Here is a 26766-nt window from a genome sequence, read left to right on the forward strand (position 1 = left end):
ATAGATAACACTGTGATAATTAACAACTGGTGGAGACCTGTAAAAAACAAACAACATTGAGCAAATGTAATTTATTTGTATGGCAGCACAATAGCTATTCTGGCAGGGTTTTCCTGGCCTTAGTCAGGCTTTGGTTGCTGTGTCACTTGACATCCTAATGGACAATGTGGGACCTATGGTGCCCACTTGAGTGAGGAAAACAGTCCAGTGGCTCTTGTCAGCTGGAAGGGTATACCAAGTGAGAACCTTACCAGAGTCTGTGCTGGGTCTAGTCTTAATTTTTTTTTTTTAACTTGATTGATAGAAATGAGAGAGCATTTTGATTTGCAGGGGTTATCAGATGGTGAGTAGCATGTTCATTGTGTGAAAAATATCCAGTTAACAATAATTTTGGCAAATAGCATTTTGTTTTGAAACACCTTGAGAGGAGAAATGCAAAATACTTGTTTAAGCAGGAGAAATCAAAGAGGTAAAATGGGGGAAGTAACAGCTTGGGAGCTGTACTGCAAGAGATCTGGATGTTGCAATAGATCAGAGGCAGACTGTAAGTCACTACTAAGTTAGTAGTATTTTAGCAATACATAAAGAAGTGTTTTGTATGAGACACCCAGAGCATTGTGTTGATCATTCTAAAAGCCCTAGCCAAGGCCTCAGCTGGAGTAAAACTTTCAAATTTGTCCATTTATCTTCAAGAAACACATGGAGCATTCGGAAGGATTCCAGGAAAAAGAACGATTTGAGGTCTAGAATATGTGAACAGAGAGGAAAAAAACAGAAAGAACTTGGTTTGTCTAGTGGAATGGAGACATGATTATCATACACAAATATGTAAAAGTTACTGTGGGGAGAAATAAACTAAACCAGATTATTTGTGATTATAGTTGGCCAGGAATAAGAAGTTACAGGCTTAAACTACAGCGATGTATTTATGCATTTCTTTATTTATTTGCTTGTTTAAAAGCCCTTTTTACAATAATGATGGTTAAGCATTAGGATGAATTTGCCAGGAGAAAGAGTGAACTGTCTTGCTGACTTCTAAGAATGGTTTAGATAAATATGTTTCAGGAATAACTTGTTCGAGGCATGCCTGGGGCAAGAGCAGGCCTCTTGTTACTTTTTATGGTTCTGTATATAGAGAATTAAATTTTGCAATACAACTTGTTTGTTTCTCCCTCAGTTTAGCATCTAACTAAAATAAATATGGTTTTTTTTGTTAGAGTAATCCGTGTTGTTTGGGTAAGTACAACTGGTGCACTAGGTGGTCCTGAGCTTTGATCCAATCAGATGTTGCAGAACTCTCAGTGCTTAGGTGGTAAATATGCACTGCAAGAAAGGAGCACTCTCTAGCATTGACAGTCTGGTTAGACTTGCCAGAACAACTGAAACAGAATGCTAATTTTAATTCTTATTATGACTCATGATATTTACAGCCACAGATCTTTGAGAACTTTAGAGAGGCAGTTGCACAGATGAGACTGGAGGCCTGTGTAACACACCTAAGGTTACAGAGTGAGTAACAACAGGAATCCCTTTCATGCAGGGGAAAGGCCTTCTGATGTTTTGGGATTATCACATAGGTTCATACTTTGGGTTCACTGCGTGCTGTAACCTCTCTGGAGACTTATTTGCCCCAGCTGATTTCCTCATATGTAGGAAGGTATAAAGATTCCAGCAGTGGCCAGATACACAATAATTTATCCCGTCTCTTTGGATATTGAAATGTTGTGTATTTCTTAAGTATCCTTTCCAAAGAATTACAGTGTAATTAGTTAGAATAAGGGTGGAAATTCTTGGTGATAGTCCTTTCCTTTTAAGGCTTGCCCATTTTCCACCTCAGTGACTTCCCAGGAAAACAAGATCTGTAGTATTATTGTGTGTTATTTGAAAATACAGTGATGCTTCCTGTGACCTCTCTGTTGGGGGTACTTTACAAATTTTTTCAGGGTAATTAAGATGAAAATCTCATTCTCTGACTCAAAAAGAATAGAATGCTTTTTGCAATAGTGCCTTTGAGCACCAAAGTGTATACGGATTTCTGATTCTAATAACATCTCTGCTTAGGTGCAGACCATTTTATGGTTAGTCACTGTATGTTAATCAACATATTTTAATAAATTATTTTAGTGGCTGTAGTATTCATATTCCCTTCAAACTCTTCCCTCTTTTCTAGGAGGGGTTTAAAAACAATGCTTGAACTCTGTTATGGTTATAGCGATAACTCAGATTATTTTGAGGGGAAAACATGAACTTAAACATAATTTTTAGAAATAGTTCTATAAACTAAGAAGTATATAGATGTAATTATTTTTCCATGGTAATGATTCTGTATTTATTTCATTTTATTCAACAGATCTTGGGCAGTCAATTTTTTACACTACTACGTGCTTACTTCCTTTTCTCAATGATGATATTTTGAGTACTTTACCCTATACAATGATTTCAACACTAGCTACCTTTCCTCCATTTCTGCACAAGGATATTATAGAGTATCTCAGCACATCTTTTCTGCCTATGGCTATATGTAAGTAGAACTTGTTCTAATATTGTTATGCCTCAGTAAACTCAGTGACTGCAGGAGTCAAAGTTTGATCTGTCATAGAATTGTAATGGGATATCAATCTACAGTATGTGTATAAGTAAAATAATGCCATATGATTATTATTCAAAGGAAAAGAATTCTATAATTTTTATTCATTTATTGTGCTGTGCTACTGTGTGAATTCTTCCTTCAGTTAAAGGATGAAGTTTAGCTTTTTTAAGAAATACACTGTTTTCAGAGTTACAGAATTTTCAGTGCCAGCAGCAGGAGTTTTGAATACAGAATCAATGATCAACATGTGTAGTTTTTGCATCTAAACTATATCTGGATGCCCAATGTAATGATGTTGTGAGGAATTTCCTTTTTTTAAATTTTTTTTTCTTTCCTTTCTTCTCAGCCTTTTCTGTAAGTTCTGTGCTTAACTGTGCCTGTAATGTTGCCTATCCATAAGTATTAAGACTGAATTTGATAGTGCCAACCTTTTTTTTCTTTCTTTTTTTACTTCCCCTCCTCAAGGGGTTTCACATGATTACGTAATTTTTGTAAACCATGCACAATGTGAATTCTGAGGTGTGTTCTGAATGCTTATCTGTGTACCTGATAAAAAGCTTAATGAGATTTCAGTAGTAGTGACAAATGTAACCATGTTCTGCAGAGAGAATCATTAGGGTCAATGTCAAAAGCCAGTTTTAATCAACAAGCCTTTTACTGTGTAGGTGATCAAACACTGGAAAATTTAGCAGGTGCTCAAAATGCAACTGATCCTGAGTACCAGCTCTACTTCACCTCTCTTTGAGCAAAGGGGTTGGACAAGATGATCTTCAATGGTCCCTTACAACATCAACTATCCCATGACTCAGTGAGAATGACTCCATATCTGTATTCCAGACCTTTATGGAAAACATGAACTGCTTTTGTACACAGATCAGCCTTGATGCCATTTAAGCATGTAGAAGATGTAGAACATGGAAAGGAGCGTGTTCCAATATTTTGAGATTTTATGGAAATTTATTTCTGGCTCTCCTACTCAGTGATCTTGAAATCTCTTAACTCCTCTGTACCTCAGTTTCCCCAAGTAAAACAGCCTCTTGTCATTTGCAATCATTTGCATCATTGAAATGACATTTTCTGTGTTACTTTTGACACGTGATAATGATATACAAAAGTGCAATAAGTTCTCTTTGGGTTAAGAATAGAATGTGGCATTAAACTCCTTTTTCTTCCATTACTATTAACCTGTTAAAGAACAGCTGATGTAGGTGATTTATCCTGTCCTGTCTGTCTACAGATATGTAAAGTTGTTCTCCAAAACAACTGGCTGATCCTAGTCCTTGATTTACTTAAATAGATACTATTCCCCAACTGCCGTTGGCAGAGACTGCATCCATGTAGAGCATGGGAGCAACCTTTGTCATGCTGTCTTTTACTTCAGACAGGTTAGATCTCTGTGTGAAACTAGTCTGCTACTCTTTAAATTTGGCTTCTACTAATTTTCTATTGATGGCCACTTTTTAATTGCCAGCCACTGAGTATTTTGCAATTTAAATTCGTGTAAACAGACCTTGCTGTAATAATCTGGGAGCTCTTACACGTGTGGATGAGATTCAGAAAAGAATGAATGAAGTGCAGTGAAGAGTGATGTTTGGTCATGTGAAAAAGAACCAGGCAGAAGAAAGAATTTATCCATTTTCCTTCTTTTCTAGTTGAGTGCTCTTTTAATTGGTGTTCTATTATTTTCCTTTTCCAGCAGAAATGGAATTTCACTGTCTCCAATATAGAATGTTTCTAGTTTTGTAGGGTTTTTTTTTTAATGGCATGATACCATAGTAACTTTGTTTCAGTTGGAATCAGTTACATGCTCTTGCTTAATTTTCCTTGTTCAACAATAGGTTATTTTTTCTTTTTTTCCCTTTCTTTTAAGTGGGATCCTCAAAAAGAGAAGGTGTTCCAGCACATGTCAATCTGTCTGCATCATCAATGCTAATGATTGCAATGCAGTACACATCAAACCCGGGTATGTGTAAACATGCAATATAGTATCAATCTCTCTAACATTATGAATCATGAAGTACTGTCAAATGCAACTGGAAGAGCTCAATGATGGAAAAAATCTGTCTCACACAACACAGAATGAAAAATAAGTCATTTTAGTTAAAAGTGGAATCTCTACTTGAAGTGGTCATTATGTAGGTAAGAGATCTCCTGTGATGAAGAAATGGGGTTTGACCCCGTGTTGGAGACTCTGATTGCTTGACATCAGAAAATAGTGTTGATATGTAACACCAGTGTTGGAGTGAAATCACCATTAACTTTGTCTGTAGAAATTCATATTAACAGTGTGTCTTGTACTAGGATTCATATCCCACCAAGTTCACTTCTGATACTGTCTTTTAAAGAAGGCAAGGAATGCTGGCTTGCAGGCTTGGCAGAACTATGATGAATTTAAATGTGAATATCTAAACATAGGCCATTCTCTCTCACAAAGGCACAGAGTCTCAGTTAAATCAGTAGGATTCCTTAACCAAATGGACGCAAAATTTAACCTGAGGGAGATGCTACATTGCATAATCGTCAACTATCTCCTAGTTTATGTAGATAGGTAGATGGGGTGAGGGTGTGTGTGGAGGAACCCCATGCTGCAGTGTGCACATGAGAAATACCACATTGTACTATTTTTGAAAGCCATTTTGTACCCATGAAATGTTCTGTTTTCTTTATGAATTCCATGTTCCAGCCATTTGAGGAAAATGTTGCCCAGTGGATTTTGGGAAGTCAAACGTGAAGTAGTTCATTTGGCTCTCATGTTTGTTTGATGCAGAGTGGCTCCTGTAGCTTTTGATATACATGGAAATAATGTATTGTTACATGTGACTTCCACTACTACCTCAGGATGAATGACAATATACTCATCACCAGCTTTATGCTGTGCCTAGTGGGACAAAGTTTAAGTGAATTAGCAGGTACTCCTAAACTAGATGTGTTTGAAAAAGATCTCCATTCCTGTGTGAAAAGCTGTGCACTCTTAATACTAATTATCTTACTGCATTGCTCAATGGAAATTCCTTACTAGTATTTAATTTCTAACATTTTGTGATGACTCTCTGGACTTTTCAGCAAACCCTTGGAAATAAAAAGTAATTAAATGAGGTACAGAGTTTAGGTCAGATAAAGCAAAGACAATCAGCTAATTATGTCACTTCTGTAACTTGAATTTCCATTTCAGTATGATGTCTATAATGTCTTTTCTCTCTTAGTGTATCACTGCCAATTATTGGAATGCCTCATGAAATATAAGCAAGAAGTATGGAAAGTAAGTTTCTGATCATACCTACTTTGTGGAAATAACAGTATTTGGATAGTAATGAGTACCAGATGGCTTGAAAATTGAACTGTCTACCAAGAACTTATAAATGGACTTTATATCCAATTCTTCTTCTGGATTATGGAGAGGAAGGCCCCTCTGATTTTAGTTTACAGAGACAGCTCCATATTTTGTAGACTAGAGCTCATTTTCCTCAATACTATGTGGTCATGGCTCCAGTTAGGAGAATTTTAATAATGACGAATCTTCTCAGTTCATGTGGGATTGAACATTTACAAGGACTACTTCTGAGTGTTGCCTTAGCCTGAATCTGATCTGGATCCAGTTATTTATCTACATCATGCCTCTTTACTCTGAGGCTTCATCTGCTGTGTTGGTCCACTAGGCAGGGTAGGTGGAAGCTTTTGGATGTGCCGATCAAACTCAGAAGCCAGTTAGTCATCTAATCTATTTGTAAGAGCATACAAAGGATGTTTTGGTGGGGTATGAAATGTATTTATTTTGTGTGTTCAGGTATCTTTGAACTCAAGTAATACGTATTGAATTGTGTTTTGTTACGTTAAAAAATAAACACTGTGTCTTTCCTTAGGATTTGCTATATGTGATAGCCTATGGACCATCTCAAGTGAAACCTCCAGCGGTACAAATGCTATTTCACTACTGGCCCAATTTAAAGCCCCCTGGGGCAATCAGTGAGTACAGAGGACTGCAGTACACAGGTCAGTGTAGCTGATTTTTGTATATGCCAAATTCAATATGAAAGAAAATATCTGAAGTGCATGAATTCACATGAGTACAGTTCTATGATGTACTTTGAAGTCTCTTGTTCAGTGAGTTGGCACTTATCCTACAATATCCATTTCTCTGTATTTTCAAAAGATGTTATGAAAACTGTGATTGTGTCTAGTAAGTATGTTGTGTTACTCCTGATACTGACTAAACCAGAACAGGGGAAAAAATAAATACAATGTTTCAAATGGTCTGTGAAGCTGCCAGAATTCTTGGCCTCACATTAGTTCTGGCTTATGTTCCTTTCAATTATTGCTTTGGTTGCTTTTGTTGTGCCAGCTGCTATCACTGCTGCTGTTGCTAAGATGTTATCTAGTTGTTCCTGCCAAAAAAAAAGCCAGGTGATGTCAGGTGCAGTCAATGTAGTGGATAAGTTCTCAAGGTTGCCTGTGGGTAAGCAGATGGCAGAGTCCCCTGTCCACTAAACTGCCCAACAATATCGATGGGATTGTTCTTCTATGGTGGGGACTGTCCAGCAGCAATTCATGACTTGCTTTTTCTGCCTGCCTGTTTGAAATAATCTCTGTCATATAGGAAATATTTTGTCCACTTCTAAAATGTCTGCACTAGAATGCAAAATTTTACATAATAAAATGGGTGGGAAGAGATCTTGGAAGACCCCAGACCAACTCAAATACATTCTGAGTGTTACTTATATATGTTTGATCTGTTCTAAAGCCTTCCCTTGAAGGATTGATAGATTCTTTTTTTTTTTGGACTTAAAAAAAAAATCACTCATCATCACTTATTTCAAGCAGGCAAGACTGTAAACTAAGCATGATATTATGACTAAACTGTTATAGTGCTGGGTAGACTGGAATGGTTTTCTTTTATATATGAAGTTTCTGTAATTTGTACCCCATAATGGGAATGAGTATTATCTCAGTTGCATGGCATTTTGACCTGAGGGCATCCTGTATAGCATCCAAATGATGCCACTTGAACATACCTTTGTTGTTTACCTCTTGTCATTCCATAGCTAAGGCTCCTCTGTAGCTGGGGTAGTTTTCCTTCACCATAGCTGTGTTTTCATTTTGCCTGGAAATGTTATTGAATTTACTCAGTCAGTCCTACTGTCCTGCATCCTGAGTGGAAAAATTAGTTAATTCGAGCTGTTGGTGAGGTCAGGAATGATCTGCAACAGGGATGACAGCATCTTAATTTTTCCATTTCTTCACTGAAGTTTGTGGCTCATTTCATAGTTATGTCCCAAAGAAGTCAGTAGCCATGTATATCCTAGGTTTTCTATTGTAATTATTAGGGGTCTTGAGGAATGGCTAGATCTTCTATCATATTTGCATAGTACTTACTCCAAACAAAAGGCTCTTTTTCTCAATTGATACCACTAGATACAAAGTATATAAATATGTTTTCTTCTTTTATTAATCAGCTGTGTTTTGGTTTTGCAGCCTGGAATCCTATTCATTGCCAGCACATTGAATGCCATAATGCGATTAACAAACCAGCTGTGAAGGTACTGCTATTTCTTCAGAGGTCAAACTGAACTATCTGGTGGATGGGAGGTTGAACTTTGACCCCGGCCATGTGCTGTGGTTGTATGCAGGTGACCAAGAGCAAGAGCTAAAGGAATAGCAGAGCTTGTTGAGACCAAGGGGGACAGACCTTTGTGAATGTGTTCTTTGGCTGCCTAAAGCAAGATGGGGTGTTTTCTCCAACTGCGTTGGGCACAGTCTTGGTATTAAGCATGAGGATGGTTGCAGAACACTTTATAAAATTCTAAGCTGGCTCTTGGCTAATACATGTAAATATTTTCCTAAACACACACATATATGTGCACAAATATTGCTATGTACAGCAAACCTAATGTCAGTGGCATAGGTTTATAGAATCATTACATTTGGAAAAAACCTCCAAGGTCATGAAATTCAACTGTTAACCTGACACTGCCAAGTCCACCACTAAACCATTTCCCTAAGGACCACATACATCTACACGTTTTTTTAACACTTCCAGGAGCAGTGATTCCACCACTTCCCTGGGCAGCCTGTTTCAATGCTTAACCATTCTTTCAGTGAGGAAATTTTTCCAGCTATCCAATCTGAACTTCCCATGGTGCAATTTGAGGGTGTTTCCTCTCATCCTATTGCTTGTTACCTGAGAGAGAAGACTGACCTCCACCTAACTGCTACCTTATTTCAGGTAGTTGTAGAGAGAGATAAAGTTCCCCCTGAACCTCCTTCTCTTCACGTTGGTATCTTACTTGAGGTCATACAATACATTCTGACTGTGATCCTTTGCTTCAAATGTATCTTAAAGCAAATAGTAACAAATCTTTACTTACCTATTCTACATCCCTCTTTGAGGGATGTAAATGGTATCTTTCCTGTTTACAGGCAGGGTAACAAAGTAAAGTAGCTTGACCAGTTAAGCTGGCCATAGCAAAATTTGATGGCAGAAGAAAGAAGAGCATCCCAATTCCAGAGCATACTACAGTTAGGTGTACTAATTAATTAGATTTAAACTTAGCAAAATATGTATATACAACCAATTTTCTTGACATCAATTCATATACTAACATAGTTACATTAGCCAGACAGCTCTTTGGTGAGCTTTTTCTGCAGACATGGTACTGTTAGGGCATAATGGTGACACCTGTCTCACAGTGTGACCACTTTCCTGCCTGCTCCAATCATTTTCCTTTTCATGGGACAAAACATCTGGAAGGTGTTGCTTCATGGTGTAGTGATTGCTATATTCAGACTAATCACTGAGTAGAGAAACATATGAATAAAATGTACAATTCTAAGCTTTATAGGTGAAATACCTGAATATTTTGGAATGATCTCATAGCTTAACTTTGACAGAACCAATCTTGAGCAGCCATTACTCAGAAAAATGCATCCTGTTGTCTCTTGGTAAGATGAATGTAACAAGCATGAAAAACACTAAAGGAGGCATTTGTCTTTATAAATAAGGTCTTGCACTTGAATGGAGTAAGAAATGATTTGATTTAAGCAGTTGAAATACTGTATATGCATAGTACTTTTCAGCTTTTCTTAAACAGTACAAACCACTTAAATAGGTATGTAACTGGCTGCTAACTGTACTGTTTTCTGTGGCTAATGTGGATGGATAAAAGCTAGTACAAGACAGAATTTGGACCTACGTTGCCAAGGTAACTGTGAGTCCACAGTCTTCATTCTCTCATTGGAATTGTGCTGTATAGTTAACAACTGCGATGACTGAAAATTAGATGTTGCTAGAAGTGGTGTTAGTGAGAGAGAATAATCTAGACTTTTCTACTACCTTTTCCTTGGCAATGGGTCCTCTTAAGTGACTGTCTCTTTGGAAGGAAAAAAACAAAGGTTATAACTATGCAATGTAAATGTGTAACACAAAATAAACTTGTCTTTCAGAGAATGATAATACTGATATTGAAATATGTCCTGTTCTCTTCCGAGAGGACCTTCTTTTAGTTATATCTCTCTTTGTTAGAAATAATTTGAGATCCTTCACTGCCAGAGGCCAAGTACCATCTTTCACGTGTCAAAGCTATGCTATATTGTATGTCCTAGCATTAATGTGCTGAACTTTTTCAGTGAGTTTCAGTGAACAGAAGTGTAAATTTTTTTTCCTTCACTGTTTTTCAGATGTGCATTGACCCATCCTTGTCTGTGGCTTTGGGTGATAAGCCGCCTCCACTATATCTTTGTGAAGAATGCAGCCAGAGAATTGCAGGGTAGGTAAAATAGGAGCTGGAAAATGATCAGTGATAGTCAGATTCCAGTGTTCAGAACACTCAAGTTATGCTTCATTTTAGTATGATTAGCATTTAATTTATATAGGTAACCCTATTGAAACATGTGGAGCACACTGTATGAATAAGCATTACAGAAATATACCCCAAAAGATCGTCATTTGGATTTAACATAAACAGTAGTGAGTTATAAGGGTAGGATCTCTGAATGAATAGATACTGTGGGATGCGTTGACTATGATAGAGGAACCCTGTAAATGTGCAAGCTTTTGCTTGTGAAATGTTTTTTGTCCTTATCCTTTAGTTGTCATTAAAAGCAGGGCATTATGATGAAAGCACTTTCACTGAGACTACATTACTTTTCTGTAACATGTATTTCAGATTATTTTCTAGGCTATGCTGTGAAGCAGCAGAGTAAAGAATTGAAATAGGTCCAGGCTTGTCCAGTACCTGGAAAAAGTTTAGCTTGAGATAAATTAACCTCACCTTTTTTTTTTTTTAATTTTAAACTTTTCTAATTTTATAATTTGGTCTGCATTACTTTACAAAATCTATTAATACTTACTGGGAGTTTCAATCATTAGTTCAAATGGACAGGTAGTTCAGAAGCTACTTGTTTTTTTGTTGTTTTTTTTTTTTTTTGTCTCCAATTTGACACTTTTATATCACACCAATTGTAGAAAAAGCAATTACACTTCACCTTAGATTTTTAAGTCATCCTTGATATAAAGCTGCAGGAAAAAGTAATTGAATTTGGAAAAAGCACAGCCTCTAAGGATACTCATAGAAAATGGTACTGGCACATTTTTTTTCCCAAATGTTCATCTGTTACTCTTCACTATCACTTTTTAGCCATCAGACTTTCAGAAAACATGCTATTTTAATTTGATAAATTTATGCTTTAAAAGTAATTTTTTGAAAGCCTTGACCAATATCAGCAAAGTGGTAATTTGCAATAAGACAGACACAACAAAGGGGTAATGTAAAGCAGCCTGCAATTTATAAAACTACATTTGTCAAAAAGCAGCTTTGCAATCATGTCAGTCCTACCACATTAATTGAGATAAATTTCCTCTGGGCAAAAATAAATGCATGTATAAATAAAAGACAGAAAACTAATTAAATATGCAATTTTTACAGGGACCACAGTGAATGGTTGATTGATGTTCTTCTACCACAAGGTAAGAGGTATTTTAAGGGTAGGTACAAACTAATAATCATACAACCCCATGCTTACTGACGTTTCTGCATATTGTATTAATTGAAATGTTGCATTCTGTTCTAAAAGATTTTAGAAGAATGTACTTAATACTGCATAGTGTTCTTAAAATACTATGAGAAATTGACTAATCCTCTATTTGAAATGGTATGCAACTCTTTATATGTGAGGAAACAGAGACAACTGAGCTTTCATATCTTGAAGAATCCTCATCTGGGGCTGAGTTTTTAAAATGTATCTGTGTCTCACACTGGTTGTCCAAAAAGGGAGAGTTCTTCTGGGTAACCTGAGTCTCATTTGAAAGCTCTAAAAGCTTTTGAAAATCTATGAGCAGAAGACTGTAAAGAATATCAGAAAATGGTAGAAAATGTATTTCAGTGATCCAGTCATTAATCCAATCATTGTCCTTTGGCCAGTGAGACGGCCTGCTGTTTTACCATCTACCAGAAGGCAGACAAAGTTTGTTGACAGACTAATCAGAATTTCCTCAGTTTTCAAGGACCATTACAGTCTCTAGAATAACCCTTTCTATGCTGGAGCAAAGATTCTCCTTCTATCTTTGTTCTGCAAACTGAAAATTCTCCTTTTAGTTGAAATATAATCCAGATTAAGAATGCTTTATTGACTTCTTTTCACACAGACACCTACATTCACTGAATTGGATGTTGCCAGGGCAACAGACCAAATTAGCTGTTGCTTATAGGTTGAATCTGCAAACATATTTTGTTATGGAGTTATGGCCACAAACCTAGCATCTGCTTATACATTTTTCATCTATTTTCACTAATCTTTCAACCTGTGTACTTTCACAGGTAGTGTGTACACACGGGTGTACTTTTACAGGTGTGTGCATGAGGCAGAAGCATGGGCAGAAGGTGAATAGGATGCAGAGCACACCACATTTAATGCAGAGGCTGTTATTTCATTTCAGTGTAGAAACAGCCAATAGGCCTAAGTATACACTGTCCTACCTCATGCAGTCCAACAAGCTTAGAGATTTCAGTAATATTTGGAAACACAAATTTAGCCTCAGAGACGTCCTTGCAGCAAGCCCATTTTCCCATGGCTGCCATAGTAAAACAGAAGGATCGTCATTCTGTGTTGATGTTGTGTATGCCTTCCCCTTACAGCTGAAATTTCTGCTATATGTCAGAAGAAGGTAAGATCCAGTCATTTGTGTGATGGGGCATGATTTGATGTTGTGTGTAGTGTCATTCCATTACTATGTGGTGCGTTCTTTTTTGTACCATTCCAAATTTTCACAGTTTATCCATGAATGCATTTAATGGTGGATGGGAATGATTCAGCAGCAAGGTTTCTTTTTGTTAAAACTGCTTATGTTTGATTTGAGTTCTAGTTTTTTTGTTGAATTAGTCAAGAAATTCAATTATGCAGTTGAGCTCAGTTTTTATTGTATAACTCTGCTTATGAACTGCATAAAGCAGTAGATTAATTTTAAATCAGAATGTTTATATCTTCTCGTCTCCTTGAAATCTTGATATATCTTCACATCTCCTTAAAGTCCTGAATTACTCTTAAATTGGACAAATTCCTACTCTAAACTCTGTATTTTTGAAACTATATGGACTGAAAGTCTTCAGTGCTTGACTCTGAAAAAATTGCTGACAAAAAGAATCTGCTTGCAAGACCTCTCAGTTAGTGTGTCCTAATAACATTTCAATAATGAGAAATACAGTGGATAACATTCTAGGTTGATTGTGGTATAGAAAGCTTTTATGTTGAGCCAGACTACCAGGTGGCAGAAATAAAGATAGCTGTGTCTTGGAGGCTTGGATGTTTATCTCTGATATGTCAGATCCTTACACAGTGTAAACTGATGTGGCACCATTGATTACACTCCTAAGGATCTCTACCTGTTACTTGAAGCATAAGCAGGGGTTAAGAGAACTACTGTAAATTTTAGAGATTTTAGGCCAGAAAGTTGAGGCTGATGACTTAAGTGTTGGTTTGGTTTTCTCTAGGCCCAGCATTTAGGCCTGAGCTCACCTTTCTGGAAGTTGGGTGACACTTGGCATCAGGTGTTTGCAGGGACTTGCGCTTGGCTGTAGTGACGTTGGAAATGACCAACATTTAAGCCTGTTTGCTGGTGCTGATTCTCATCCCTGTTTTCGGTTCCGCTTCCTGATACAAGTGGCCTGATAAAATCTTTTTTATTTTCCAGAACTGTAGTTCCCATGTCAGAAGAGCTGTTGTCACGTGCTTCTCAGCAGGCTGCTGTGGTCGCCACGGCAACAGGCCAGTGCGCTATTGCAAAAGATGCCATTCAAATCATCACAGCAGTGAGGTTGGGGCAGCTGCAGAAACCCATCTCTACCAGACCTCGCCACCCCCTATCAATACCCGGGAGTGTGGGGCAGAGGAACTTGTGTGTACTGTGGAAGCTGTGATCAGGTAATACAGCAGTTTATGAGGCATCCATATGTAAAGCAGGATCAAGCATTCATGGAAATACTGCCTGCAAATCTTGTGCAAGTTGATTTTAGTTTCACCAGCGTAAGTTCAGAGAAGAGGTGTTGAACTCCTGCTGCTTTAGGAGAGTATTAATCAGCTGTGATTGTTGCCCTTGTTGAAGAAGTCAGCCTTGAATCCTAGAATTTGATGTTACTTTATTACTGTTCTCAGGAAAAGTATGACATCAGATGCCTTAACCTGTAGATATTCTTGATCAGATATCTCTATCACTGACCACAAGCTTGTTTTATAGCTTGCTGAAGGAAGCAGAGTACCATGCTGAGCAGAGGGAGCATGAACTCAACCGCAGGAGACAGATGGGCCTCTCCTCATCCCATCACTCCCTGGACAACACAGACTTTGATAATAAAGATGATGACAAGCATGACCAACGCCTCCTGAGCCAGTTTGGAATATGGTTCTTGGTGAGAAGTTCTTGCTCTTTTCTCTCACTCCTCTCAGATGCCTCTCCTTTTCTTTCTGAAGCCACAATTTTTTGTCTTTTTTCCACTTCTTGGCTTTAGTTGGATGCTGTTCTTACTTATTAGCAAAAAGGAGTTCTGTGAAGCTGTCAGACATAGAGATTTCAGAACTAGTCTGAATGAAGCTGCTGACTGCCTCTGAGTCCTGTATGGACTCTCTCTTTTTTTAAAATGACTTTCTATGTGCTGCTCACAAGTACCCCTTGCTGACTACCGTTATTTTAACATTAAAAGATCTATCCTACACCATTCATTTTTCAACATCACCCTAAAAGCTCAGCTTTCTCACCTCTGAAAAGGCTGGAGGAGTCATAGTGGGCTGCTTTTCCTTTCTGCCTTTGGATTAGTCTAGCTGAATCAGTCCCAGTCATTGTACTCCAGCTAACTGACCAAGTGTGGGCTGACAGAATGAAGTCCTGCTGGTTCTCACCCTCATAGCAGCTAGCAGAGATTATTTCAAAATAGCAGGAGTGCTGCTGGCTAGTTCATGCAAGCCAGGCTGGAGCCTGATAGGTCTGCAGAAGTTGGATTCTGCAGTTTTCCTTAAGGAGCCTTCTCTTTCCAGTCTTCCTTCCTCTCCTCACCCCAGTGATAGCTGGGGAATAGTAGGACCCCTCATCCATCATCTGAACAGAGACGAGGATAGCAGGGTGGCAGGCCTAGAATCTCATAATGTCAACAAAGCTGCTCTGCCATTTCAAGTGACTGCGTGAGTAAACTTTATATTTTGGTATCTTGTGAGTTTTGTTGTTTAACATTGTTTGAGACTTAAAGCCCCTTTTTGAAAAAAGAAAAAGTTTAGTTATGCCATATTAATCTATTCTGTTTCAAATGATGTTTTGTAAAGATTGAAGGCCTATGTTTCTGGAGTTAGAATTGAATTTGAGAACAGAAAAGGTTTTGTTACAGTGTACATGCCTCATCCATGACATTGAAAGTCTATCTTCTGTGGTAGAGAGGAGAATCCCACTCACATAATTCTATTCTTACAAAATCTTTTGATCTCTCTAGTGAATAACATGAATGTTTTTCCTTTGTTTCTCCTTTGCAAGGCAGCAGTCACTGGTTTCAGGTTTCCAGATGCTGAGAGTACAGTTTTCACTAGAAGTAGCAACAGACATCTGATAGGTGGTTAAAGGAGCTTCCTAAATCTCCCGTCATCTGTTATTTTCCATTCTTTGGACTCAGTGCAGAAACTTGACTTGAAATTTTGTGTCCTGTTCCCAGAAGATACCTATAACTTAAATAGAGAGTAATTAAGGGCTTAGCAGTGTGTGGTACAGACTTGGTCTCAGATTTGGGACAGTTTTCCAGTGCAGACATTGTTTTAGAAGGAGAGAAGAATATTACTATATGGAAATTTTTGAGGACTTAAAACTCATATTTCTACCCCAAATAAGGACAAACAAATCACTTAATATAATAAGTAGCCATCTTCTTTCAGACATTTTTAATCTTTTCATTTGATTTGTCTTTTTATCTTGCAACTTTATATATATGTGTGCATGTATATCATATATTTACCAGACTTGACATTACCTTTTAAAATAAAACCCAAAATGTTTCAGTTTGTCAAAGTTTCTGTATTGATATTTTCGCTATTGAAACTAGGAAACAAAAGATTCAGTACTTGGTTATTTTTTAATTGCTTTTGTTGTTGTATTTTGGTTTTGGTTTGGTTTGGTTTGGTTTGCTTTTTTTGCCATTCTTTTTTTTATTTTCTCTCTCTTACTATTTTTCTGGTTTGGAAGTGTTTCACCAATTGTCCTATGCCAAACTCTGATTAAAACTGATCATCTCATTTGTCTTTTTTGTAATCTGCATCCATGTATCATTGACAAAAGACAAAATATAGTAGACAAACATTTTTCCACATTTAATTCTAGAAATGAAGATTGATTTGTGTTTTTGTCTTTCAGGTGAGCCTTTGCACTCCCAGTGAGAATACACCTACAGAGAGTTTAGCAAGGCTGGTTAGCATGGTATTCCAATGGTTCCACTCTACAGCTTACATGATGGATGATGAAGTTGGTAGCCTGGTTGAGAAGCTCAAACCCCAGTTTGTTACTAAGTGGTTGAAAACTGTTTGTGATGTCCGGTTTGATGTCATGGTTATGTGCCTACTTCCTAAACCAATGGAGTTTGCCAGGGTAAGAATAATTTATCTGAAAGTTACTTTGTTTGACAGAGACTAAAGTCTTAAGTATTTACTTTATCAAAGCAAAAGAAATCTCAGTGGTTGAGGGAGCAATGGACTTCAGTTTTTCCTCTTCATAGCATTTTTAGTTTTGCTGAATTAGAGAGCAGAGTCTGTCTTTCTGTCTATTAATTATGAAGCAGAAATTGCCACTTAACCTGGGTAGTGAAGACAGGCAACACAGTCAGATGTGAATATTCCTATATAGGGAATGAGACATCAGCATGAAAATAGGAACTTTATATTTGCGAGGTATTTGAGACTTTTTCCTCTTTTATCACTGCCAACTATACCAAATGCTTTCATTTTGTGACTCTTTTGTGTAAGATGTCCAGAGGATGTGTTTGCTTTGTTTCCTAAAGTTAAGTGGCTTAGACTAGGAAGGTCCATAAAGACTTGATGTCTTATATCATCAGGGATGAATTTTTCATGACCTAGTATGTGGAGTCTGCTGTAGTGTGCAGACCAGCATGTATATGGGTCTTTCACTGCACCATTGGCGTGAAGATAAACCTGGTTGTGGGAAGACTGGAAGGCAGCAGAGGAAATTTGAGAGGTGGATGGATGCATTGAATGTTAGAACTGAAGAAGAGATCAGGGCTTTGATGCTAAAAGGGAAAGGAAGGACTGAACTGCATGCTGAATCTGTTATGGATGGCTTCCTTGTCTTGGATCCAGCCCCTTTTTTTTGAGTTTTATTATCTCCACTGCAGTATTTTAGGCTGAAAACTTGCCAGATCTACGAGAGTTCACTCAAAACATGAAGGCAAACAGCTATGGAATTAGTGGTGATGAATGGAGAAAAAATAGTTTGTTGGCTGAGATTATCAGTAGTTGCTGCCAAAACAGCAGGCATCTCTAGAGCCATTAGTCAGGGACTGCAGATGTGAGTTGAGTTCAGTTGGAATAATTAATCGCTGTAGGCCAGTTACTTAATTATTTCAAAGTGTAATTTTTTGCTTCCATTGCTTAGAACCTTCTCTCAAAAAGACCCAAATCAAACAATCACAAAAGAGCACCTGGTAGTGGCTGAGCATTTCAAAATAAAGACCCAGCACTGTAACAAGTTGCAGAGAACAAGTAATTGAAGTCACAACTTGGACCAAACAAATCTGTCTCTTGTTGAGAACTGTAAACAATGAGAGTTACTCTGCATCATGGCCTGGAAGTGAGCAAACTTCATCTAAGTCTCGGACAGTTCTTTTTGTGTACTGTGAATCAAATGAGAGAGGAAAAATACAGTGCAAACTCTATGGCTGAATGCTAAATTTAGGCTGGAAAGTAGTGATGATCACTTTCCACAATTTTCTGACTGCAGCACACTGAGCAGATTTATGATGCTGGGCAAGTTACAGGGATTAGAAGTATCGTTCATCAGTATGATTCCTGGAAATACCCACAGGTTGGTGGATACTGGGACAAATCATGCAGTGCTGTGACCCAGTTAAAAGAAGGGCTGAATCGAATCCTTTGCTTGATTCCATACAATGTGATAAACCAGTCGGTGTGGGAGTGTATCATGCCAGAGTGGTTGGAAGCTATAAGGACAGAAGTGCCTGAAAATCAACTGAAAGAGTTCCGGGAAGTGTTGAGGTATGTAGACATATGCAGGAACCATTCTGTTGTTGCCTATGTTGAGGGTTTTTGCATGATGAGATGGTGAGTACAAATAAAAATGACTCTGCAACAGCGAGTGAATGCTTCTGAGTTTTTTATAACTTAGATTTAGACTAAAGCACTCAAGCTTTGGCAAAATTTCCATTTGTGGCTCCTGATACCCTTGGATATGTGTCAGGATTCTACTACCTCCATTCTGCTTTGCTGTAAGCAAGGCACACCTTTTCCATGGCTTCCAGGAACATGGTGAAAGTGGCATCTTCTTCTGGTGAACTGTTGATGAGAAATGGTGGGGATTAGTAGAGCTGGCACTGAAAGAGTGATGATTTGTATTGATTTAGCTAATATGTTCCCCTGCTGACCAAAGAGAACACCAGAATAAAAATGGTGACTGTCTGAGTTGTATTTTCATGGCTGGTATATGCCTTTGGCAATAAAACTTCACATTGCCTTTTAATTGATGAAGAGGCTCTGAATCTGACTGTAAACTTATATTTGTTAGTATTAATGTAAACTCCTTAAGTAGACACATGTATTATTGGACAGGTGGTGAGATGAGATTTTTTTTTTTTCAATTTTTATGTTGGATGGTGAAACAGATTATTGCTATCAAATTAAACTGGGCATGGTATGAGATATGATAAAAATTCTTAAAGTGCATCACCAAATTCAGAGATGACCTTGTACTGTCAGGACAGGTGCTATCAGCAACCTGTGAAGGATGAGAATGCAGGTAAGATGACAGAAGCATGGTCAATGCTGGTAGTGAGATTGCCCTTTGTTACAGTGGAGAGCTGGAATCCCCCTGCCACGTTAACAGTAACCAAGCTAACTCAGTCTGGAAGCAAATGTAGCTGTATTTACAGGCAAAACTACAATCTATGATGAAATGCAGTGAGTATGTACATATATACACTATTCACAACATTTACAAATATGTACAATCAACAGAAAAACACAACAAAGCCCTCTGGCCCCAAGAGGGACTGTGCTTCTTCCCTCCCACCCCCGCACCTTCCCAGAGCAGACAAAAGGGGAGAAAGCCAAGAAGCAGGGAGAGGTTTGTTAAACTTAGCTCGTCAAGGTCAGTATGTGAGTATTTGTGATATCTCCAGTCAGAAGAGAAATGCAGAGCAGACAGAGACTGCCCGACCTTGTTTTGAGTACTAACTCTTAAACATTTCTGTTTCTCTAATGGAAGTGTTTAGAATAATCATTATTTTGCTTTCTTACACCCAATAGTGATTTATTTACATTCTTTCACTTTTCTGCTCAATCTTTGTGAGAGGTAATTAAAGGGTATAGCCTTAAAACTATCACACCCTTCTACCAGTTTTCTCGTATATCTCACACAGTGTATGCCATGGTTACTCAGTGATGCTATATTCTTGTTCTGATTTTCAGCAAGATGTTTGACACTGAACTCTGCCCTCTCCCTTTCTCCATGGAGGAGATGTTTGGCTTCATTAGCTGTCGATTCACAGGGTATCCATCCTCTGTTCAAGAGCAAGCATTGCTTTGGCTGCATGTAAGTGTCCTCTCTTGACAACTTGGGCTGATGCAGCTTATGATTTTTGAAAAGAAAAGAAAAAAAAAAGAGGCATTGAAAAAAGTGCCACTTTTCAAGGATTGCATAACCTTTCTGCTCTTTGCTTAGCCCCAGTGCATGGATGGTTGGTAGACAAACAAACCTTGGGAAGCTTTATGTTACTAGCCCATTATGGACAATATAGTGAAAGCCTGGAAATTTGTTTTATCTTTGAATGTCAGTTGTGACTTCAGGGTCATTCAGCTGTCTGATCTTTTGCCAGTGGTAGTTTTTAGTCTCCACAGAATTTGATCTGTAGATTCCAATCTTAATTCCAGACTCCAGAAGCAGCTGTAGTTGTTCTTGCATATGAAGAATTGGATTGGATGAGCTCTGTACTTAGCAAGCTTTCTGCTGCTCTGGCCTTTTTGTGCTATATTTGTCCGCAAAGCTGTCATTTGCCCAGCGTTCATAGTAAAAAAACTACAGGGACAATCATGTCTGCTGGGGTCAGTGAATTCAAAAAGGTATAAAATTTGGCACAGCATCTCAGAGCAATACCTGCATTCTTTGTTGTAAGTTGCTTTTCTGCTGAGGGTTATTTTGGTTAAACGTCTGCAAAGACCAATTTACCTGATGATTCTAGCAATTTTCAGGTATTCAGAGTTTTCAAGTAAAGTATGATTTTAACTTTTTTTTCCTTTGACCTAATAACAGTTAGTGACAAATGCAAATGAGCTTGTATTTGTCTGATTGTTGGTGACAAAGGAGATGATGAGTATTCCCTCAATGATTTGCAGATAATGATCCTACCACTATTTTGACATTGGTAGGATTCTTCATTCAACTGGATTCTTAGAACCAGGAATTCAGTTTTAAATAATAATAAATACAGCAAATAATTATTAATCCAAGTATTGGTGATACTTCCGGTTTACAGAAGTGTTTCTGTGGAACAGCCTCTCATCCGTGTGTGTTTGTGCATAAAACTGATTTCAAGGAACATCAAACAGATGGTGACAAGGATTTTGAAAATACCCTTTTTTGGTCAGTTCTCTTTTCCCTGGTTCTAACAGAAAGTTAAGTTTGCAGCTCACCTGACTGAATCCCAAAATTAAATGCGTGGAATTTGCTGAACTGAGTATCGTACGATAAAGATTCTTATAATGTAAATGGCATTTTTGACCAAACTTGACATTCATGCTTTTTTATTTGTTGTCTTTCCTCAGGTTTTATCTGAACTAGATATTGTTGTTCCTCTTCAGTTACTAATCAGCATGTTTTCTGATGGAGTTAATTCTGTAAAAGAGTTAGCTAATCAAAGAAAATCAAGAGTCAGCGAACTATCAGGAAATCTTGTGTCTCGGAGGGTAACTTATTTATCCTGTCTTTTTTTTTTTTTTTTTTTTTCTTAAGACAGTTTTCCTCTTGGAATGCATGTGAAGAATTAAAAAGTGATCTTTCAATAAGGCAGCATTTGATTGGAAACACTACTGACTATGAAAATGGAAGAAAATTGCCATGACTTCAATTAGTACCACTCTAACACATGGTTAATGTAAAGCTGGTGCAGATAGGAACTGCAGAAAACCTGCAGGTTTTCCTTAATGAACTGGTTTGTCTGGGATACTAGTGGAATCCTCTCAATATCTTTTCCAACTGTTTTCATCCTCTGCACCTTCTATTAACAACCATCAACAACAAGTTGTTATGGACAGTTGGTCATCCTGTGTGAGCTTTTGTATTCTAATACAAATTTGCTGGGTCTAGGTATGTTTTGAAAGGATGACAAAGCAGAATTTATTTGTTTATCTGAATTTTTTTCCCCATCCAAGAGATTCAAAAATTGATCTAAAGTAATCCATCAGTCTTGTGGTCTGGAAGTAAACACATACAAATCTGTAGGCACTACACATACTTGGACATAGGCAACTAACTTCCCAGTAGTCTTGGACAAAGTGCTCCAAGGGCAGCAGAGCAAGAGGTCTTGAAAGGTGAGATCTTTAGATTTAAGGAACTACAATATCTAGGCAGCTGATGACTCCTTACACATGATCAGACTGTCTTCTGATGTAGCTCTGCAGAGAGCACTCCCGCAGCTAGCCCATGATCACTTCTAAAGTAAGCAGAAGAAATAGACAAAATTACTGCTTGGGCTTTCAGACCTTAGCTGGCTTAAAGTAGATCTCACTTGTCATCTGTGTATCTATCTCCCTGTAACACATAGAGATTCTCAGGGTGTTTTGAGTGGCCTGCTCTGTTGTGGACATAAATCAATGCAGGCATGCACATCTTTTTACTGTTCTCTCTAGTTAATTTCCAGCTACTTGTGTCGTTGGTGCAGCCTTAGTTACATGGTTATCTTGAAATAGCTTCGTTTACTAGCCTCCTAATATTGAAGTTCATGCCCTTGAATTATCAGCAGGACATTGTAACCTGATGGCCAGTTTACTGCCTGGACCAATTTTCTCTTTGGTTGATGTTAAAATTCCTTGTTAGTAGGAATAACATAATGGGTGTCAGCCACTTGGCTGAAGAGAATGTACACATCTCTGCAGAATATGATTCCTGTACTTCTATCATATTTTATCATTTAATGGCATTAAGAGACCTGCAGATTTTGCAAAAAAAGCTACAGAAGGAAGAGTAAGGCTGTCAAAGTCCTTGATGTTTTCTGCAGTTTCATACAGAATGAGATTGCTGAAATGGATAACAGTCATTTGGACATGTTGATTCTTTGTCTTCAGGTAAGCGTCGCTTCTGACCCTGGGCGCAGAGCTCAACATGGCATGCTGAGTCCTTTCCCAAGCCCCTTCCAGAGCCCATTTCGGAGTCCAATACGTAGTCCTTTTCACAGCCCTTTCAAGAACTTTGGACACCCCAGTGGAAAGACAATTGATTTTGACACTGAAGATGATGAAATGAATCTTAATTGTTTCATTTTGATGTTTGATCTCATCTTGAAGCAGGTACTTGCTGAAGAAAAACAGCTACACTGAGGGGGCACTGAAGTTCTGTAGTCACTTTTGGCTCACCTTTAATCCTGTGTTGAATTCCTTTCTGCTAAGGGACTGACACAAAGTGTAACTTTTAAATCCTTCTACAGTGCTCATCTGCTTGTACCCATACAGGAGTTATAGGTTCATGGTCAATGAAGAGAAGTTAAATACCTCCACATTCGTGTGAGATAGCTCATACAAGTCAAAGGAACTGCTCCTTGTAGGTTTGTTTTTCTAGACTAGAAGCAGAGGTTTGTTGTTAAGCTTGGATGAGAGGCGTAATAATTGGATAGCGAAATTGTACGTTGTGAATCCAAGGCCAAGTGTTTTGGCTGTCTGCAGGTAAAATTCATGAGTCCTGTGCTTGAAATTGTCTATTTAGCTGTTTGAGCTTGGGCCTCAACACCAGTGGCAATTTAAAATGGTGAGTTCCAGTTTGTCTTTTGATATACTCTTCCCAGTACTGTGATACTAGCAGCGATATAGAAAGAGGCAGAGTAGTTAGTAGTGCTTTGGCTTTTAAACAGATAATAAAACTTTACTCTTTTCATTCTTTTTCAGATGGAACTCCAGGATGATGGTGTCACTTTGGGCTTAGAGAACAGCATTTCAAAAGATATAATATCCATCATAAACAATGTGTTCCAGGCACCCTGGGGTGGGTCTCACACCTGTCAGAAAGATGAAAAAGCAGTTGAATGCGGTCTGTGTCAGTCTAGCATTCTGTGTTACCAGCTGGGTTTTGAGCTGCTGGAACAGCTTGCTCCAAAGGAAGAAATCAGGCTTGTGGTAAGTAGAGCAGGAAAGGGCCTACATTACTGTTGTGCTGAAACTCCTCTTCTTCATTATTCTCATTACGTTGTGCTGACCCTTGGCATGGAGGATTTGGGAGGTTAAAGCAAAATGCCATTGAACTGTAAAATTTCTAAGTTTGAATTGACTCAAAGAACCCAGGGAAGATGACAATATTCATCCAGTATGAGCTTTCCCCCTATCAATATTGAAGTGCTGTTTCATTTTGGAAGGGCACACTCCTATGATACTGTGTCTTAAAAAAATATGAAGTGTTAATACTTTTAACCTTTTGAAAGCTTAGAGTGGCTATTTTTAAATGATTTATGATTTTGAATGAATCACATACATGTACTCTCCAATCACTAGTCATCATTAAAGCCCTCTGTAGCTTTGAAGAACTGAAGCTGTGGTGAATTTATTTTAAGCTGTATGTCTGTTGTTCATAACTATTCCACATGATAGTTCAGAAGAGCGCATCACTCCCATTATTCTGAGTACTCATATGCTGTGCCATGGCAGTGACAGGGTGTTTATTATTTTTTCTATTTTTTAAAAATTTTTTTGGTGGTGGGTGCAGTGGTGCCTTTTGATTGGTAATAGCTTCAGAACTCCATTTGGATGTATATGCTAATAGTAGGTGTCGTGCATGTGGTGTACAGTAACTTGTCCTAGAAAAATGATCTCATGCCATTTCAGTTCAGATTGTCACCTCAAGCAAAAGTAGCAAGTAGTGCAGTCTTTTGAATGCTGGGGCTTGGTGCCATTTCTAGGACTATTAATAATGTAATGGCCACAATGGGAATCTGTGATCCTGAGCTCCTGGTCATGGGCAGAAGTAACTCTAGTCTGCTCCTTTTTTTCAATGTAAAAGTGATCAAGGTAGGTCCTGCCTCTAAGCCTTCACCTCTACAGCAGTGTAGGAAACATGCCCTGTTCCTATCCGTTACTCCTCTGAGGGAAGGATGAGAAGTTTGGTGAAATCACAGCTCTGTGATTGCATCCACCTCAGCTTCAATATGGACATGCTGTTTCTGTTAAGTAGTATCACTTAAATCTGTGTTTGAAATGTAGTCTTGTCTGTCTGCATTTGCTGATGCAGAATTTTAGATATGCAGGTGATTTGAATGCACAAGTGCCTGTGGAAGTAGATGTGCAGCTTATCACATCAAATATAACTTAAAGAGCAGGATATAACCTCATGTGTTTAGGTAACATCTAAGATAACAGGAAGTTAACTTCTTATATTCTTATATTTTTAACTTCTTATATTATATTCTTAACTGCTTATATTCTTATATTCTTAAAGGAGCCCACAGATAACCTCGAGGATAGTCTCCTCTATACTAGACCTGAGTTTATTATAGGAACTGAAGGAGAAGAGGAAGACAAATTGGCACCAAAACATGGAGAAAACCCAGGAAATCACGCAGAGACCACAGAAAATGCTGGTAGGTAGAGGATGAGGAAGTTGAGTATTTCAGTAAGGCTTTAGACGAAACACTACTATTCATACAGAATACAAGGTTCTGAAGCAGTCTTTTATGTCCAACAATGCACAGTCACTTTTTATTCAAGCATTTAGTTCTTTCAACATATTAATTAAAAAGGAAGGGCTGTATTTATGTTGATAGTAAATATGATTGTCTTTCCAAAAAAAAGTTGGAAGAAATCTTGGCTTTTTGAACACACAAAGTCACAAAAACACTACATGCCAAATTCCATGCTGTTGTAACTTTACTGACTGCAGGATTACTGTGGCTAGGATGATTTTTCTCTCTCATCACTTTGACATTCTTTAGTTTTGTTTTGAATACACAAATGAGACAATTTTAACTTTATATGTAACTTGTATTTTTAACAGCAATAAAGAATGACACAGAAAGAAAATTTTGTTATCAGCAACTTCCAGTTACCTTGAAGCTCATCTACACTATATTGCAGGTAACATAGACTGTTTGTTTAGTTTGAACTTTTGTTTAAGCATTGTCATTGTGTTGAGAGGAGTACGTCTGCTTACACAGGAAATGTCAAAGTTTGAAGAACCAGACATTCTTTTTAACATGCTGAACTGTCTGAAGATCCTGTGTCTTCATGGGGAATGCCTGTATATAGCAAGAAAGGACCATCCACAATTTCTTGCTTATATTCAAGATCACATGCTGATTGCAAGGTAGGTTTTTAATGCACATTTTGTGTTCATACTTTGCCGGTTCTCCAATTTTACATTTGTTGTTAGCATCAAAGAATTTGCAGGTTTAGTAGGAAAACTAACAAAGGGTGGTAGAGAGGCATGGAAAGGTTAAGTAAGTGTATAAGGCCATGCTGCACAGGCTAAATAAGAAGTTGCAAATAAAACCAAAGTACTCTGGCTGTTCCAGTGTTTCATAACCCTTCCAGTGAAAAAAAAAATCTAATCTCTAAGTTAAATCTCCTTTGGTGCAACTTGAGGCCATTTCTTCTTGTCCTATCACTTTTTACTAGGGAGAAGAGACTGACCCTCACCTCACTACAACCTCCTTTCAGATAGTTGTAGAGAGCAACAAGGTCTCTCCTCAGCCTTCTCTTTTCCAGACTAAACAACCCCAATTCTATCAGCTGTTCCACATAAGACCTGTTCTCCAAACCCTTCACAAGCTTTGTTGCCCTTCTGTGGACCTGCTCAAAGACATCAATGTCTTCGTTATAGTGTGGGGCCTAAAACTGAACACAGTATTCAAGGTGTGGCCTCACCAGTGCTGAGTACAGGAAGAGACTCCTGAGACTGTAAGGTTTTAGCGGACTAGAGAATCTGACCTGAATCTAAATATGAGCAAATTATGAACAACCAACATCCTAATAATTTATTAATGGACACGTTTTGTGATGCCAAAACAGTTCATGTGGTTTATGTACTGAAGCTGGCCATGCTGGAACTGCTAATTCATAGTGTAGATTATGTTTTGTGGCCAGTGTGCCTTGAATTAGGCAAACTCTGGTCAAATCTGAAGTGTTTAAATGTAAGGAATATTTGAACCTGTTTTTTCAAGACAAACTGCTGTAGTTACAGTTTTGCAAGTAGCTCTGTTCTGCTACCAGCAGCTCTACTATTC

The 26766-nt window shown here is 38.0% G+C and overlaps 1 protein-coding gene across 3 annotated transcripts in view; it reads left to right on the top strand.

The window, feature by feature from the left end:
* UNC79 (unc-79 homolog, NALCN channel complex subunit) overlaps positions 1–26766 on the top strand; it is a 104110-nt gene that overhangs the window by 12466 nt on the left and 64878 nt on the right. For 2 of the 3 annotated variants that reach the window (XM_054400252.1, XM_054400253.1), the window contains exons 4-22: positions 2351–2521; positions 4461–4553; positions 5794–5849; positions 6451–6580; positions 8060–8124; positions 10262–10350; positions 11509–11549; positions 12718–12746; positions 13770–13999; positions 14313–14484; positions 16461–16691; positions 18141–18331; positions 19760–19883; positions 21113–21253; positions 22631–22852; positions 23444–23671; positions 24984–25125; positions 25539–25618; positions 25699–25847. In XM_054400252.1, the coding sequence (XP_054256227.1) occupies positions 2351–2521; positions 4461–4553; positions 5794–5849; positions 6451–6580; positions 8060–8124; positions 10262–10350; positions 11509–11549; positions 12718–12746; positions 13770–13999; positions 14313–14484; positions 16461–16691; positions 18141–18331; positions 19760–19883; positions 21113–21253; positions 22631–22852; positions 23444–23671; positions 24984–25125; positions 25539–25618; positions 25699–25847 (2584 nt within the window). Of the gene's footprint in view, positions 1–2350; positions 2522–4460; positions 4554–5793; positions 5850–6450; positions 6581–8059; positions 8125–10261; positions 10351–11508; positions 11550–12717; positions 12747–13769; positions 14000–14312; positions 14485–16460; positions 16692–18140; positions 18332–19759; positions 19884–21112; positions 21254–22630; positions 22853–23443; positions 23672–24983; positions 25126–25538; positions 25619–25698; positions 25848–26766 lie in introns of those variants that run through there. The other variant, XM_054400254.1, reaches the window with a different exon arrangement.

This window comes from Indicator indicator, chromosome 4 (assembly GCF_027791375.1).
Source record: "Indicator indicator isolate 239-I01 chromosome 4, UM_Iind_1.1, whole genome shotgun sequence".
Classification (NCBI taxonomy): domain Eukaryota; kingdom Metazoa; phylum Chordata; class Aves; order Piciformes; family Indicatoridae; genus Indicator; species Indicator indicator.